The following is an 18,775-nucleotide window of genomic DNA, read 5'->3' on the forward strand; positions in this document are numbered from 1 at the left end:
GCACCGGGTTGGACCCCCTTTCCCTTCAGAACTGTCTTAATTCTTTATGCCTTTGTTTCAACGAGGTGTAGGAAACATTCCTCAGAGATATTGGTCCATATTGACATGATAGCATCACGCAGTTAGTTCAGATTTTTCAGCTGCACATCCACGATGCTGATCTCCCGTTCCATTATGTCCAAAGGTGCTCTATTGGACTGAGACCTGGTGACTGTGGATATCATTGGATTACAGAGAAGTTATTGTCATGTTTGAGAAGCCAGTTTGAGATGATTTGAGCTCTGTGACATGGTGCATTGTCCTGCTGGAAGTATTCATCAGAAGATGGGTGCACTGTGGTCATAAAGAAATGGACATGGTCAGCAACAATGCTCAGGTAGGCTGTGGTGTTAAGATGATGCTCAGTCGGTACTAAGTGCACAAAGTGGGTTATGAAATCATCCTCCACACAATTACACTACCAACACCAGCCTGAAAAGTTGATACAAGGCAGGATAGACCTATGCTTTTATGTTGTTTATGCCAAATTCTGACCCTACCATCTGAATATTGCACTTGAATGACTCATCAGAACAGGCAACATTTTTCCAATCTTCTATTGTCCAGTTTTGGTGATTTTTTTTTTTAGCTGACAGGAGTGGCACCCAGCGTGGTCTTCTAGTGCTGTAGCCTATCTGCTTCAAGGTTAGACATGTTGTCTGTTTAGAGATGGTATTATGCATACCTTGGTTGCAATGAGTGCTTATTTGAGTCGCCTTTCTATCATCTCAAACCAGTCTGCCCATTCTCCTCTGACCTCTGACATCAATAAGACATTTTCGTCCACACAGCTGCTGCTCACTGGATATTTTCTCTGAATAGGATCAATCTCTGTAAACGCTGGTTGTGTGTGAAAATCCCAGTTGATCAGCAGTTTCTGAAATACTCCAACCAGCCCGTCTAGCACCAACAACCATGCCATGTTCACTTAAATCCCCTTTCTTCCCAATTCTGATGCTCGGTTTTAACTTCAGCAAGTCGTCTTGACCATGTCTGCATGCCTGAATGCATTGAGTTGCTGCCATGTGATTGGCTGATTAGCTATTTGTATTAACAAGCAATTCAACAGGTGTACCTAATAAAGTGGTCTGTTAGTGTATATATCTATGAGGTATGGTTAGTAAAAAACAAGGCTAATGCTGTAACGAACTTTTCTTGAACACAAACATTTTTGAATGTCTTTCTCCTTCAGTGTATGCCCCTTCTGCATCAACACACCACTGCATTCAGGTCTTCCACTGATCAAAGCAGTAATGTAGGCCTTCCTCAGACAGTTGTTTCAGAACCTCTGTTGTTCTTTTCTTAACTTCTGGCTACCAGAACTTCTGCTTCCCATGTCCTTAGCACTCTGTCCATCCCTTGTTTTTAGCTCTCCCTTCAGACTTCTCTTTGTTCCTCTTCACTCTCTCTATCTTTTCTTGTGTCATCATTTTTTTCACATGAATTGTTGACACCAGGAATAGTTGCATTTTGTTCATTGGGGCAGTTAGGGGCCATGTGGTAGGGTAGGGAGTATTAGTGTAGTCACTTCCTGGAGCTTGCATACGCACAGTCTGGGTCTGGTGGCAGCTAAGGGCCATGTGGTAGGTGACGTAACTTATCAACAGCACATGAATGCATTATTGGGACTTTTCCTTGAGTAGTAATCCTTGTATTAGGGCACAAGCATGTTCTTTTTTATCAGTTTATTCCTTATATTGTATATGATGATGTTGATTGGTAAAAGACTTTTAGATACCTCTGAATTGAGATGGCCTGCCACTTTAACAGACAATGAACATTGAGGACCTAGACATGGACAGCAAATATGTTTTTTGCAAGTTTGACTGTGTGCAGGAATTTGCTCGCAATTTTTTATGGAGTCGGAACAATAAAAGGTCTGTGGCTCAGATGGGGCTGCTTAATATAAGCCCCCATATTCACAGTAGGCTGTCACCTTCTATTGAGCCCCTTCTTCATACAGTAAAAGCCAGTTTCATTTCTCATAAGACTGCAGGAGGCCACGAGTGTCCCAATTCATGTCACAGCTCCCAGTGCTCTGCAGCTGTTGTTTTCTAATATCACACAGCCGTTATCTTCAGTGCACTCGTGTGCTTCCAGAGATTTGTGCTACATTCACCTACACAATATGGACCTGCTGCTATTGTCTGAAGGATTGATACGGGGAGGGTTAGGGCAGGGAGTTTGGCATCATGTGACTCATGTTTTCAGAAATGATTTAATGAAGTCCCCGTGGATGCTGCTCGGAAGCTGAACAGCACACTCCCAATCCCTATTATCAGAGTAAACAGAGGTTGGAGCACATAGGCACAGATGCAAAAAGCCACCACCGCTCGCTGCTATGGGCCCGCTAATCCCCAGGAAAAGAGAAGAGAAAAAAAAGAAGGAAATAAAGTAAAGTAAGGAAAAGAAGGGAAAGGAAAAGGCTGGGGAAAAGGGTAATACAGTGATGAAAAATGGGTGGAGAGAACAGTTGTTGAGGTGGGATTCAGTAATGAGAAAGAGAGGGACAAAGGTAGAGGGAGGGAAACATCAGGAGAGAGAGTATGACATGCCAAGGGAGGAAAGGCTTATTGAATTAGCCACCCCTCCCCCTTCTCCTCTCTCTTTACCTTTACCCCCAACCAACCATAAATGATAGAGCCAAAGTAACACATGCTGCTTTATTATCATAATATTAGGGCTTAGTGATTTGTTACCTGGCCTTGAAGCATGTGAAAACCTGCTGATTATAATTATAAACTCATTGTAAAACATTTAAGTTCTAAAACTATGGAGATGAACCTGCTGCAGCAAAAGCCTCCATTCATCCAGAAGACTTTTTGGGAGACTTTGGGGCCCAGATGCCAGGTTTTGGTCCATCTAGCCTAGACTGCTTTATTGCTTTTGACCACTGATGTTGGGTGATAAAGCTGGGGTCAGAGTTAAGGGTTCAGTTCATCTCAAAGGTGTTCGATGGAGTTCAGGTTGAGGCAAATCAATTTCTTCTAAACTAAACTGGGAACAAATATAGTTTTAGAGGCCTGGCTTTTTCCTTGTAAGTATTTAAGTGATAGGATCTTTCCTCAAACTTTTGAAGACAAAAGTTTGTTTTGAAAACACTTTATGTTTTAAAAATATCACGCTCTGTATTATTATGTACTGTTATTATGGTGTGTGCTGCTGACGTTTTGGCAAGGTCACCTCTGTGAAAGAGATCTTGATCTTAATGGGTCATCTGGTTAAAAGAAAAAAACACTCCTTACCACAGGGTGCAGAGTTATGCTTCCAGAAGTTTAAAGTTAAAAACCTGACCAGCAAACCTTTCTACAGAAGACTTGATGAAGCCAGTTAAACAATCTGCTTAAGCGAAAAAGCTATTCCTCCATGTGAACACTAACCAGCTAACCTAGCTGAGGCTAAAGCTTACAATGCTACATTAGCTATGTAGGTGTTCATAATCAAAATCTAAAGCTAACGCGACTATGTTAGCCATATAAGGTACTGAGATAACATAGCTAGGTGGCTAATGTAGCAAAATCTAAAACTAACAAAGCTCTGTTAGCTATGTAAGCTACTTAGGAAATAGAGCTAGGTAGCTCATGTAACGAAAGTTAAAAATAATCAAGTTATGTTATGTTAAATTATGTAACTAAGTTATGTTAGCTATATAAGCTACTTAGGTGACGTAACTATGTAGTTTATGTAGCTTTATTTAAAGCGAAGGAAGCTATTCTAGCAACCCAAGTTATGTAGCCTAGCTCAGTAGCTAATGTTCCTAACCTAAGGAAAAGGAGCTACAATAGCTTAACTTTAGCTTAACTTTATCTGAAGCAGAGTAAGCAGTCTGCTTACACTAAAAACACTTGTCCTCCATGAAAACACTCCAACACAGCTAACCTTGCTAAGGCTAAATTGGCTTACTTATTTATGCTAACTACATAGCTTGTGAAGCTATAGTAGCTTTAGCTAGAGGTAATAAAGTTAAAGTTAAAGCAAGCCACAGTTTGTGTAACTAGATTTCTCCATATTCTCTGAATCTTTTGATGCTTTTATGGAAATTCCTTCCACTGCACATTAAGGAAAAGTTAGATTCATGGGTTCAGTCATCAATAATCATGGTTTTTGAAGTGCCCCATCTTTACTTGTGTTGATTTTAACAATACTCTATCAGTGTGTAGCACAAAAGATAAATGTTGTTTTTCCAATTTTAGTATTTGCTTATAGCACTCAAGCATTAGCCAATAACATGTTCAAGTCTGGTCATGAGCTCTAGCCCAATTTAAGAAAGACGTGATGCAGGAAGGCAGATTTCCAGTCAGAGCTTTATGAATAAATAAATAGCAGCCAGTGTCTATTACGTCTAACTAATGAAGACTAACCAACTTTATCATACATGATGCAATGATTGGTGGAGTAGCTGTCACTGGTGATCAGTCTGATATCTCTATCATGTTCATCTCTTGCTGCTCAGCAGTGAAACATGTTTTCTCAGATCCTCTTTATCATGTAATTGCTATAAAGCTGTTGAGGAATATTTTGTAATTTTCACTGAACAATACCACTTGAAAAAATAAGTACCTATACATATTCCACTCAGCAAGTTTTACTGTAGAAAGATGAAATCCGCTGTGTACAAGTAGTCACTGTCCTGACATGACAGGATTTTTGTGTCTAAAGCAACAGCATTAGAAGTTATGATAACCATCTTTTGTGTTTGGAAAGGCAAGAAGTAGATGAAACAATATAGCTCATGCTTTTAAAATTAAACTGGATCTCTGTACTCATTCATACACTCTTAATCTTTGTTTTTCATGTTTGTGCTTTCTAGCATTTATTTTCCCCTTCTATTGAAGTGCTTTTAACTTTGCACTCAGGAATAAAAACATACTGGCACCATATGTAAGTTTTATCTATGTGCTTCACACTAACTGCTGTAGTTTGATGTGCAGTGGCATCAACACCTAAGAGAGGATGTTTATTTGTTGTCAGACTTGCTCATCTCCCTGGCACATCCAGACTTCCTTGTTTTTCTTCCCTTGTCATCTGATAGCAGTTCTTCTTCTGTGGTGTTGAAGCTGTCAAATGTCAAGATAAGAAAAGCAGTCAAGGAGAAACTTAAATAACTGGAGTTTGAAATACCTAGAATCTCAAACCCATCAGTCAGAGTCTGATACAGCTATTTTAAAAGAGATTTCCTGGTAAGCTGAAGCACACAGTGAGGAATGAAGCCAAAGGAAGAGAAACTTCCTGACCACAGGCATCACTGCTAAGTTTCTCTAGTAGTATGCTCAAAACTAGAGGGTCAGTATTCCCTGTGGCTTTGACTTTGACACATGACAGTCTGGAGTTGGCCATCTGTCTCATCCTGCCTCATGATCTACCACATGGCTGATTCCCAAAAAATATTTATCTGTTTTTTTAATCTATGTTTTTGACAAAATGAGGGAGGAAAACTGTATTGTAGGGAACCCCAGCATGCTTGGGGAAAAATGAAAACTTTTTAAAATGCTTTTTGATAAACAGGGGTTTCACATGCACTAAATTATATGTGTTGGTTTGTGTTCATGTGGGACTGGGATTCTGGATCCAGAGTTCAACAGTTCAGCACTTGCTCTAACATTATAAGTCAAAATGATTTTCTGTTTTAATTATGTTGTTTCATGTGTTCAGTCTTTGTTATGTGTTCTTCTCATTATCTTAGGTTTAACTTTGAAGATGAGACGCCAACAACAAACTTTGACACCTTCCCTGCAGCCATCCTCACCGTGTTTCAAGTAAGACACCACTACACACACTTTTAATACACACCTCCACACTGGCTCTTACACACTGACAAGGTTCACTTCACACCATCTCAATAAATGAGCAAATATTGACTGTGAATGGAAAGAAAGAGATCGCTATCAGTCATTTTAATTAGGAAGAATGACTGGTCTGTGTACCTTCTGTCCCCTAATGAGCTCGCTGATAATTCCTCAATTAGTCCGTGCTCATAACCCTTCACTCTTTGAGGTAATTTAATTCTACACTGGGAGATTAGCTTGGAGCCTTGCAGCACGTCTGTGACTCTCTTGTCTTCCTCAGATTCTCACTGGTGAAGACTGGAACGCCGTGATGTACCATGGGATCGAGTCTCAAGGAGGCGTGCGCCGTGGCATGTTCTCCTCTGTCTACTTTATCGTCCTCACGCTCTTTGGAAACTGTATCCTCGCTGTTTTAAAACTGTAGTATGTTCATGAGGAGCAGGATCAGAATGAGAGGATTCTTTCAGCTGGGACATATTACCAGTGAAGACCTTCTTGCTGCTTTTGATGATTTGCATTGAGTGAAAATAGAGTCTTTCAACAACACATTATATAACAAATATCAATTGATGAGTGTACTTAACTTTGAAACCTGAAATCAGTTGAAACTTATCTTAGTTTTGACAGCACTTAATCATTTTCTCCTAGTGGCTCTGTAATAAGAGCTGGTCTTTTGGCTCCCAAAAGGGTTTTTTCATTGGCATCATTTTGGCTATTTCATGTTTGTTAAACAACAACAAAAATGGAATACAAGGGAAACGGGAAACAGGAGCTAGCTCTTTTCTTTCCATATTAATGTGCCAACTTTTAACAGGCTTGTTCACAAATAACACATCACTACAGCTAGCGACTTAAATTGAGCAGTCCTTTTCATCTAACCACTACCCCACAAGGTTCATTTGCTAAATCACTGCTTCCTTTGAAAGCATGTTTGGGTCAAAATGAGGGGAAAAGCTGTTCATCTTTGTACATAACATAGTAGGGTTTGTGTTTAACCAATCATTGGATTGCAGCCAGAAAGGTAGGCCTGATATCCCAAAAAAAGGGTGCCAAAAAACAAGGCCAATTCAGATCAATTATTCTGGTACTTTTCACAGCTGGAAAAGAAAATAATATACCAAACTAAACCCAACAATTTGGTTGAAATGCAGCTTAATGAACTGTTCTCTCACAATGGGTAAAATAAAGTTCAAGCCCTGCCCTCAGATGGTAGAACACATTCAGGCACTGCCTCTTGCATTTTATCGCAGTATAATATAGACTAAAATCTGTTATTTTTCTTAGTCCTGTTATTATTCAGACACCCTCCTGAATGTATTCTTGGCTATCGCTGTCGATAACCTTGCAAACGCACAGGAGCTAACTAAGGTAAGTATGGCCAGGTGGTTATACTTACAGTTTATAAAGTCTGCAGTGCAGATTTTTGGAACCTTTCCCTTGCTTTAGGATGAAGAGGAGCAAGAGGAGGCAGCCAATAAGAAGCTCGCCCTGCAGAAAGCTTTGGAGGTAAAGGAAGTGAGCCCGATGTCAGCGGCCAACATCTCCATTGCTGCGTAAGTTTGCGAGCATTTCTTTTCTCTAACCCTGTAAATCTCACAGATTAATCTCTCTTTTTCATTAATTCTTTGTCTCAAGTCTACTCCTTTAAGTTTGAAGTGTTTCTGCATCTCAGTAATTGAGTTAATGTACGCTCTGGACTCATCTACACCACTTTGACACACTCCTCGTTTATTACTATAGTTGGTTACCTTCATCAGTAATAGTACCCTAACATAAAAAAAAAAAACTATTCAACTCCGTACCATTTTTTTAAAACTTATTTCTTTATTTGATGATTGTCTTTAATTTTAAAGAACAGGGGTAGATACTTTTTTCTCAGCAGTAAAGAGCAGTCTTTCAGTTTTAAAATAACCTCCAACGAGGGTCCCCTTTTAGATTTTTTATCATTTTTGGCAGTGTTTCTTTTCAGCTAATGTTAAATGATCACAAAGATCTGAGAGATTTGGAAAGTTTTGTTAAACCTTTTTGACAGTATCCTCTTAACCCATTAAGACCTGATGCTGCGTCCATGTGTATTTACCTTAGACTTGATAAGACACTGGTGTCGTTCTACCTTAAAGACCTGAGCCAGCATCTGAGTCGCCAGTTTTATGACATTTGACTGATAAACTGCAACATAATTCACTGAAAACCCTCTGGTTTTGGAACTTTTTTTCTCAACAATACTGAAGTTTCAGAGGGATTTTAAAAAGAATCTTTTCAGATTGCTGCCATAATGTCATTTAATCCACAAAGTGCATGCCCAAAGTAAGAATAAAGTACAAAGTTGCTTTAGAAATTTCAGAGTAAATAATAGTATGACAGTGACTCTGCTTTTAAGTAGCAGCTCCTCAAACTGAACAGATTTTCATTTAACAGGGCTTAAAGATGATGTTTATGTCTGTCTGAAGTAGAATGCATTTAAAAGGCTCATCACAAAAACTTTTAGAGAGCAAAGAGGTGAAAAGGATGTGTAAATATCCTTGCTTTGGTATATTTAGCATCAAAAATAATTATAAACCACAATATAAAGTAAGAAACTGAATTGTAGACTTTAATAGGTTCCCTAGGACTGTGGAGAGATGTCTAAATGAGTGGGCAGACATGGAAATTACAAAGAGACAATTTTAGGACAAAATTCTGAAAATATTTTAGGTAGTTAAGGAGAAAGGAGGTTACCTGAACTTGCTGAACAACCCCGAAGATTAACTTTGAATTACTACTGAAAATTTTGAGATAAAAGTCATAATTATGAGATAAGTTGTATTTATGAGACAAAGTTATTTGTTGTTATTGTTATAAGATAAAAAGTCGTGAGTATGAGATTAACAGTTGAAATAATGAGGCAGTCAAAACTCTGAGATAAAATATAAAAATTATGAAATAAAGTGAAATGAGAAAAAGCCAACATTCTGAGTTATAAAGTCAAAATGATGACTTAAGTCATAATTAAAAGAATGTCAAAGTTATGATAAAGATCATTATCATGAGATAAAAAGTCAAAATAATGACTAAACATGTAAAAGATCCAAATCATTAATTAAATGTCAAAATTATGAGATGTAAAGTTGAAATTCTGAGGTATGAAGCCAAAATAGAGACATAATAAACCATTATTATAGGAAAGTCAAAATTTAAAATCAAATAATAGGGTAAAAAAGGCAAAATTGTTCCAAACAATCAAAATCATGACATAAATGTCGATTTATGAGATAGTAGAGAGTTATAAAGTTGAATTATGAGATCAACAGTCAAAATTATAAGGTATGTCTAAATTATCATTTTTTATATTGAATCCTAAATTATTTTGACTTTCTTTGTCATTATTATTGACTTTTTTCTCAGGAAATTTCTGAAATATTTTTTGACTAGATTATCCTTAGCATGACAAAAATTGGAGTTTTCATAGTTGTAAACAAAGGTAAGAATAAATAGGAGCACAAAGAGATACAACAATCCAGAGAGGCAACAAGAGCCCGCGGGATAAGCTGAAATAAAACTTAAATCTTCAGCGTTAAAATATCACACCTTAACTGAAGTAATGACAACAGTAATGTGTTTATATGCACAGAAAGCTCCTGTCAAACAGCATCTTTTGACCCGCCCCCTCTCCACCACCAGCCTGTGATTGACAGGTCGGACATCTTGAGTCATTGTGTTAATTAATAGCTCGTCTAAATTCAGTCTATTTTTAGACTCTGCATGAACAATGAAATAATGAGTGGGTCAGAGAAAGCTGGTGTGAAAAACTGGAACATTGTTATTCATATTGATGATTCAAAGCCGGAATACATATCACTGGATTTCCTTTAATTTCCAACTGTTAAAATGTGAAAATGAAAAATGCATATTGTTAAGATTTGATTGCGTGTTGTAGATATGTGACAATCTTTAATCAATTTAACAAAATGACCACCTTCAATGTCCTCCGTTGCCGTCCTCTTAAAAAAGAAACGGGTCAGTTAGACCATGGAGAATGATTAAATCTAGGTTCAGTGATTTCAAACCTTTCCTTTTCACTGCCATTACTGTGATATTGTGTTTTTATTGATTGATTTTGCGTCTTAAGGATAATTTAATTAACACATTTTAGAAAGTGATCCTCCACTGTAAGTTGTTTTATTTTGAAAGGACTGTTTTATGTGCATTGTGTGTGCTGTTTCTGAGGAACAGGGTTTCATTACAAAACCTTTACAGGGTGTATGACCCAGAGAACTTTGCCAATATTTATTAAGCTCCATAAATGAATTAAAAACTAACAATTTAACTTGTCAAGTTCCCAAAAAGTGTTCTAAATGGTATTTGGGTTTTGGAATGAAAATCCTGCACATGTTTAAGTTTTTGTGGTTCTGAAAATGTCCAAACACACTTCAGTTGTTGTTGTGTTTTTGAAGTAGCTGCACTGATTGGTTCTTTGCTGTATTCAGGAGGGGACCGGTGGACTTAAAGACAGAAAAACCTGACAGTCCACCTGTCCCCTTCACATCTGTGTCTCATTTTTTCTTTTGTTTTTGTTCTGCATGTACAGTTTTGTAAAGCAAAATCGAGATGCAATCTCTCGCAGGTCGTCCATCAACAGCATTCAGTCACCGTGAGTTCACTCTCTGTTACAATATTGTCCTCCTCTTCTCCTTTTCTTGATCTCCTCTCCTCTTTGTTTTATGCTCTTTGTGCCTCTTCAAACCTCTCCTCCTCTATTCTGCTCCTCTCCTGCCCTTCATCTATCCCTTCTGGTAGATGTCTGTTTTATCAGTTTTCCCTGTATGCTCTCTTTTCTCTCTCTTTTTTCTGTGTGCTCTTTTTACTTGTACTTTCCTCCTCTCCTCCATGCTTCTTTTCAGTCCCCCTCTTGTTTTTGTCTTTACATCTTCTCTCCTTGTTTCTTTTACTGTTTCCTTTGCTGTCCTACTCTATATATTCCTTTCATTTTTCTCTCCTTTCCTCTAACTTTCTTATTTTTTTCCCCCTCTGGACCTCCATAAAGCAGCGTTGTAGTCTGTTTTGTCTGCTGGTAAAGTGAAATGTATTTATGATTCTGATCACATTCATGCATGCATTTTTACATGCTCTAAGGCATATGTTTAAAAAAAACGTTTTTCTTTACAGAATGTCCTTCCCACATCATTAATTTTTTTCCTGGAAACAAAAAAGGTTTTACTTCTTAAATATTAATTGAGGTTACCAGACCTTATGAACCTTTAAGATTTTTTTCTGCACTGTTCTGCTATTCTGCACCTCTCTCTTGCTCTTCTTTAGTTTTAATGTTTGTGTTGCATTTACAACAGCTGCACTCAGGGCAGCTGTGGTTGCTGATGTTTTAACCTTTTGTCTTCCTGGCGGCTAGCATTGGATTTCTCCACTGGTTGCACAAGAGTTATTTGAAAGTGTATAAGTGTACTGGTAATTGACCCCTGGTCTCCCTTGATTCATCTCTCCGGAAGAGATTTTGTATTGAGTTGTTATGCCTTCAAAAAAGCAAATTCATTTTGTTTGTAATTGTTCCAATCAGAGAACAGTATAGCTTCCAGGAATGTTTGCCAACTTTTTGAGGCTTCCTGTCAAGCTAAGAGGTTTGAGATGAGGAGATTTTACCAAGACTTCCAGTTTAGTGGAGTTTTCAACAAGCATTTTGAAATGAAAGAATGGAGTAATTTTTCATAAAGCCATCTAATACCAGATTTCCCATTCATCCATTTGCAAACGTTTGCTTATATAGCTCATTATTTATTAGAAAATGGAAATTGTTATCTGAGGGTTAAAAATGTGGCAAAATTGGGCAAAAAGTGGTCAAACAAAGTCAAAATGGATGAAAAAAAAGGTGGCAAAAATGGGTTACAAGTAGCAAAAAAGTGACAAAAATGTCAAAAAGCAGCAAAATGGGTTAAAATTGTCAAAAGAAGTGGCAAAAATGGGTAGAAAATGTGGTTAACTTGGTTAAAAGTGCCATGAACAAGTAATTCCAACATCCTAACCCGATAATAGCCTGCCACGCTTTTCAGCTCTAAATCAGGTAACTGTTAGCCAGGACGCTAGGACCAATGTTACTGAACCAACATAGATTCACTGATCAATATATCTCAACTGGGAGGCCCATTCTCTGGATTTTTTCAGGAGCACAGCCAGATCTGTGGGCAGGCCTGGTTACAGTACATGCCACACCATTATAGACCCCCAGCTCCAGTGTTTATGTTCTTAGAAAATTATAACCCCCTCCCTGTTACACATCTCACTTTTCTCTGTGGACATAGGCACACTTCCTGTATATGTGTCTTTCTCACCTGTCTGTGGGTACATGTCCTCTGTGTTTCCTGTCTCTCTCTGTCTCCTGTCTGTCTTTTAGGATGTATACTGTCTACACCTCCCCCTCCAGACGAATCTTGAGGTACAGGTGACCAGATGGAGCAAACTTAACTAACCCATAAAGCCCCATGTAAATAAATCATACTGTGTAAAAACAGTATGCAGTGCGCTCATACAAACATCAGGGGATTTTATCATTTATTCTACTCACACTGGGAGAGAGTCATGTTCAGATAATCTCATTTCACCTGTGAGTGTGACCCCTAACCATATTCTTCTCAATACAGGAAGCAGCTTATTGCCTTCCTTAATGGAGATACATGTTGGCCATTACACCCAACACCCTGCCGCCCCATCTGCACATGACAGAATCCAACACAACTAAAATGTTCATCTATCTGCATGTAAAATCAATAAGGTTTATCACATTACATAACTAACAATTCTAAGTTTTCACTGCTTTTTAGAATAATAACTTTAGGAGACAGACATAATGTAGCTTTATATTGTCATTAGGAGACTGTTGAAGACTGTTAGCTTTACCTGTGTGGTTTTTGTGCTTTTCTTAGATTTTGATTGCACTTGCATGGGATCTCTTTCCAGCCAGTATGGATTGGAAGAACAGAAAGAATTACTAAATTCAATCTATGCTAACATGAATATGGTTTAGTTGGACTTAAACACTTGGTACATTTGGATGCAGTTGGAAAAGGTGTTATTGTTCTGTTAGTTTGACTACAGCACAGGCCCATTTCATCCTCTAAGTGGCACTGTAGATGTGGAAGAGGAAGAGGTTGTTGGTATCTTAAAATAATAAAAACTCACCTTTCACTCAGGAACATTCTCTTCATACATTTAACCATTTGATTGCAAAATAAATATGCAGTTTTAATCGGAAGGCTCTGCTCAAAAGATGCTCTCTGGGTTAGTTAAGCAGCATGCTTTGACTTTCCAGGAGTGCATGGCTGAAAGAACCCATATGGATAGATATATTTGTGGCAATAGGCATTGAATATAATTAGATTAGTTCAAAAGCAATTAGTCCATTGTAGCATTAATCTGAGTATGAGGGTGCAACAAGCTTTATGCTATAAAGGTGGAGGCTGGGGTGGAGGAGGTTAAGCTTTGGACAACATTTCCTGTCTGGTCTGGAATCCCTCAGGAGGAGCTGGAAAATGTAACTGGGGAGAGGGATGTCTGGGTTGACATGCATAGCTTATTGCCACCATTACCTGGCCTCGGATAAACAGAAGAAAATGGATGCATGTTGTGCATTTTGGCACCTACTGTATCCAACAGAATATGTTCTTAAATGTGCTCAGACACAAAAATATTGCTACTAATGTGAAAGCAGGCCAGCAAGGGAGAAGAAAGGGGTGAGAAATCGCAGCCAGGCATGGAACGAAACAATTGTGCTTAATGTGTAAATACTCTTTAACTGCATTTTAACAGTTAGTTTGACTGAAAACGATGCTTAATGGAATTTTTCGAAGTGGGACTAACAGACCTGGATAATGCAAGTAGAGCTGGATTTAGTCTTGCATGTTAACACCTCAATCAGAACCTGTCTAGACTAAGCAAATTGCATATGCTCCTCTATTTCCATGCCACGCATTCAACAAGAAGTTGATGAGCATGTCAATGCCACTGTCTGCCTTCAGATACCTTTAAAAGAATGAGGGATAGTGTGCATTTCAAATGTAAAATTTCTCTGTTTTCACCATTCAAACAGTTTATCACTTGCTGACTTGTAAGTGAGGCAAACAGGAAAAAAGCCTGCAGTATATAGCTAATACAGTATATAATCAACACCTACTATAGCAGAGGCAGACATGCCTCTGTAAATACAAATATTCTGTTGTTGTGCTTGTATAGAAGAAGGACAGTAATCCATTTAAATATCCTAATCAAGCTTCAACCATAGCTTAACTTGTCTGTAAATATAACTCTAATGATTGTGAACGCATTGAAGGAATGTCATGCAAACAACTTCAGGTTACATTTCAGTTTATTTTCTGACCGTTGCTGGGAATTACTGTTGGCAAAATTTCCCTTACAGGCCTGAGAAGTGTCTGAGAGCAAATATTTAGGTGTTTTTGTTTTGAGAGCTTAACAGGGATAGTTTTCTATTTAAAAACATATCAGTTAAGGGAGCTCTGTCAGACATACAAGGTTGCTTAAAGTGTACAAAACAGGTTTTATTTCATTGCACCCATCTTTTTATTCACCAAAATTTCAATCACTGCAAGGCCACTTAAACAGTTCTGAAAAGGAAACCTTGAAAAGCCAAAGTATGAAAACGGCGTCACACTTTCTGTGAAAGTAGTAAGGCCAGCATTAGATGTTTGCCTTGGAAAAAAGATGAAAGTGAAAGTCTGTGTAAAGCTAAATCAGAAATTGGTTTCAGAACACCTTTTTATGTTGGAAAAAAGTTTCTATAAATGAGAAAAGACTGAGAACTGCTTTACTGAGTTAGATAACTGGAAACCTTCTATCACTTTCAGGTCCGGGTGTTTTTAAACAGTGCAAAATAGGAGGCTCAATCACCCATCGGGGTTCCTTAACAATAAAAAACACTAAGTTGAGTTGTATCCTTGATTCTAAAGCTCAATTCCAAATGACTTCCAAATGATTTTTATTATAACAGTCTTGAGTTAGCTAGCTATACCTTCATCCCGAAGTGCGTATTTACTGGAGAACTACAAGAATTTGAGGAAAATCTCAGTCCATTATCCATGTTCCTTGTCAGTGACCTTATGCCCAGAGTCTGATTCTGACCATGGTGGATTAAACATGTAGAGCTTGAAGGGTTGGCAAGATGAATTCTCTATAGTCAGATTGGGGAAGATTTTCACATTCAAGAGAGGCACGTCTTTTCCAGACATATGAACATATGAACAGCATCTCAGGGTCAGTTACTGATAATTTACTTTTACTATTACAAATATATTACACATACCTCTTTATAGTTCACAGATGTTTGACTGAACTAGTTCTTTCCTGAGGCCCAAACCTGGAATTTCATAATGAACACACTATAGATGTTTAACGTTCAATAACTGTCACCATCTCAGGTACTCAGGAACAGAAATGTATTTGTATTTAGCAGTGGAAATTTGAGTGACTTCCCTTGTAACATTCAGGCATGGTAAGTGAAATCTTTACCATGGGGAACATTTGTGCTGACGCATCCATAGACCACCTTTTGTCTTTCTGTTGTTTGTTATGGGCCTTATGTTTGGAGTGAAATGACGCAACATTTGAATAATTACCAGGTGGTGCGCCTATGGATGAAACTGTGGATGCTGGATGTTCAACTAAATCCCCCACTAATAATTGAATATAAAACAAACAGTGAGTTTTTTTATGCTGTTAATGTCCCTTTTGGTTGATTCCTGTGTGCAGTAAGGAGCAGCAGCGGTCGACAAAGTCCATGTCAGTGTGGGAGCAGAGGACCAATCAGCTGAGGAGGCACAACCTGAGAGCGAGCAGCGAGGCCTTGTTCAACGAGCTTGACCCTGAGGAACGCCTCCGCATGACCACTGCCCTGCACCTCCATCCTGACATGAAGACTCACCTGGACCGGCCACTGCTGGTGGACGCCAGAGACGGCGAGAATCCTAGTAAGCTCCCTGATGGTCGGGAAGAGGTTGAAGACGGGATGGGAGACAGTTTCCACTCACACTCCAGGAAGCATCACCGGCACCGAGACAAGAACGGAGAGAGCAGAGATGGAGGCAACGGAGGCCGGGGAGGGAGGCACCACACCCACCACAGCAGGAGCAGAGATCCGAACGGCAACGGCATCCAGACGAAAGAGAGGAGAGGAGAGAGGAGCCACAGTCGTGAAGGAGGGCAAGGACACAGGCACCACCATCAGGCTGGCTCACCTGAAGAGGAGACCAATGGCATGAGAGGAAGTGAAGAAAAGGGCCATCGACACCACCACACCCATCGAACGGCAAAAGAGGGAAATGGGATGATAGCTAATGGTGCACAGGGGGAGCGCTGGATGAAAGGAGGAGGAGGAGGGGAGAGTAATGGAGAGAGAAAGGCACGCTGCTCACGGGTTCTCAGAGCTCAGTCTACACTGGACGGAGACGACTGTAAGAGGAACAAGAATGGGACCAGAGGTCACTGGTAAGACTGCAGACATTAAATCCTTTAAATAATGTTGTTTTTGAGGGGTTCCTCCTGTGTGGGAAAAGTAGTTGTTCTAAAACACAATATGATGGAATATCATAACATGCAATACAATACAATAAAGGGTTGGGGAGTATGGCCTAAAATTTGTTCCACAGTTGTTGTTTTTTTGGGGGGGGGGTTTGCAGTAATGGTTGCTGAATTAGGAAATTAAAGAAAGAACTCATTTAAATGCATATTAAGGAGTTAGAGCCCCTCTTCTGCCCCTAAAAACAAGCTTGTGTTGGCATACTCAACTCTTGTCTTAGCAATACAATACAATACATCACGATACACCACAGTACCATAAGATACCTTTCAATCAATTATAATACGATACAAGACCATACAATAAGACCAATTCTGACAATCAGCCAGTTCAGATAGAATGCGATAGGATGCCACCACTACCACCAGATAAGATTCGACCAATTAGAATACGGTACATCACAACGCATGCAATACCATACGACCAATTATGATGTTTCTACATGACATGATACAATATGACCAATTATGATTCAATATGATATGACTAACAATGATACAACCAAATACAACATGACACGATACCATATGACCAATACTGATCTGATCTGATAAAACAGGGTATGATAAGATATGTGCAATTACCATCTGATACGATAAGACATGATACAATAGGATACGATATGATAGAATATGATAATACAATACAATAGGACATGATAATACAATAAGATATACAGTTGCAAGAAAAAGTATGTGAACCTTTGGGATTTCTTGGATTTCTGCATAAATTGGTCATAAAATGTGTTCTGATCTTCATCTAAGTCACAACAATAGACAAACACAGTCTGCTTAAACCAATACCGCACAAAAAATGATATGTTTTCATGTTTTTATTGAACAAACCATGTAAACATTCACAGTGCAGGGTGGAAAAAGTATGTGAACCCCTAGGCTAATGACTTCTCCAAGAGCTAATTGGAGCCAGGAGTCGGCCAACCTGGAGTCCAATCAATGTGATGAGATTGGATGTGTTGGTTAAAGTTGCCCTGCCCTATAAAAAACACACACCAGTTTTGAGTTTGCTGTTTTCAAGAAGCATTGCCTGATGTGAACCATGCCTTGCACAAAAGAGCTCCCAGAAGACCTACAATCAAGAATTGTTGACTTGCATGAAGGTGGAAAGGGTTACAAAAGTATCTCTAAAAGCCTTGATGTTCATGTGTCCACAGTAACACAGACTGTCTACAGTCGGAGAAAGTTCAGCACTATTGCTACTCTCCCTAGGCGTGGTCATCCTGTAAAGATGACTGCAAGAGCACAGTGCAGAATGCTCAATGAGGTGAAGAAGAATCCTAGAGTGTCAGCTAAAGACTTACAGAAGGCCCTGGCACATGCTAACATTTGTGTTGACAAATCTACAATAAGTAAAACATTAAACAAGAATGGCGTTAATGGGAGGACACCACAGAGGCAGCCACTGCTGTCCAAAAAAAACATTGCTGCACGTTTGAAGTTTACAAAACAGCACCTGGATGTTCCACAGCACTACTGGCAAAATATTCTGTGGACAGATGAAACCAAAATTGAGTTGTTTGGAAGGAACACACAACGCTATGTGTGGAGAAAAAAGGCACAGCACACCAACATCAAAACCTCATCCCGACTGTGAAATATGGTGGAGGGGCCATCATGGTTTGGGGCTGCTTTGCTGCCTCAGGGCCTGGATGGATTGCTGTCATTGATGGAAAAATGAATTCCCAAGTTTATCAAGACATTTTGCAGGAAAACTTAAGACCATCTGTCCGCCAACTGTAGCTCAATAGAGGATGGGTGATGCAACAGGACAACGACCCAAAGCATAGAAGTAAATCAACAACAGAAGAAAATACGCCTTCTGGAGTGGCCCAGTCAGAGTCTTGACCTCAACCCGCTTGAGATGCTGTGGCATGACCTCAAGAGAGCGATGCAGACCAGACATCTGAATAATATTGCTGAACTGAAACAGTTTTGTAGAGAGGAATGGTCCAAAATTCCTCCCGACCGTTGTGCAGGTCTGATCGGCAACTACAGGAAACGTTTGGTTGAGGTTATTGCTGCCAAAGGAGGGTCAACCAGTTATTAAATCCAAAGGTTCACATACTTTTCCACCCTGCACCCTGAATGTTTACATGGTTTGTTCAATAAAAACATGAAAACATATCATATTTTGTGCGGTATTAGTTTAAGCAGACTGTATTTGTCTATTGTTGTGACTTAGATGAAGATCAGAACACATTTTATGACCAATTTATGCAGAAATCCAAGAAATCCCAAAAGGTTCACATACTTTTTCTTGCAACTGTACAACGATACCATACGACCAATTACAATCTGATTCAATATGACATACTACAATACAATATGACTCTATACAATACAATACGAAATAGCAAAATACG

General features: G+C 39.0%; 1 protein-coding gene across 3 annotated transcripts in view; it reads left to right on the plus strand.

Moving 5' to 3' along the window:
* Positions 1–18,775, plus strand: part of cacna1bb (calcium channel, voltage-dependent, N type, alpha 1B subunit, b) — a 245,563-nt gene that overhangs the window by 145,464 nt on the left and 81,324 nt on the right. For all 3 annotated transcript variants that reach the window (XM_041810708.1, XM_041810710.1, XM_041810709.1), the window contains exons 17-22: positions 5,723–5,795; positions 6,106–6,223; positions 7,126–7,193; positions 7,272–7,378; positions 10,393–10,455; positions 15,570–16,304. In XM_041810708.1, coding sequence (XP_041666642.1) covers positions 5,723–5,795; positions 6,106–6,223; positions 7,126–7,193; positions 7,272–7,378; positions 10,393–10,455; positions 15,570–16,304 — 1,164 coding nt within the window. The remainder of the gene's footprint in view (positions 1–5,722; positions 5,796–6,105; positions 6,224–7,125; positions 7,194–7,271; positions 7,379–10,392; positions 10,456–15,569; positions 16,305–18,775) is intronic.

This window comes from Cheilinus undulatus, linkage group 17 (genome assembly GCF_018320785.1).
Source record: "Cheilinus undulatus linkage group 17, ASM1832078v1, whole genome shotgun sequence".
In the NCBI taxonomy this organism is placed as follows: Eukaryota; Metazoa; Chordata; class Actinopteri; order Labriformes; family Labridae; genus Cheilinus; species Cheilinus undulatus.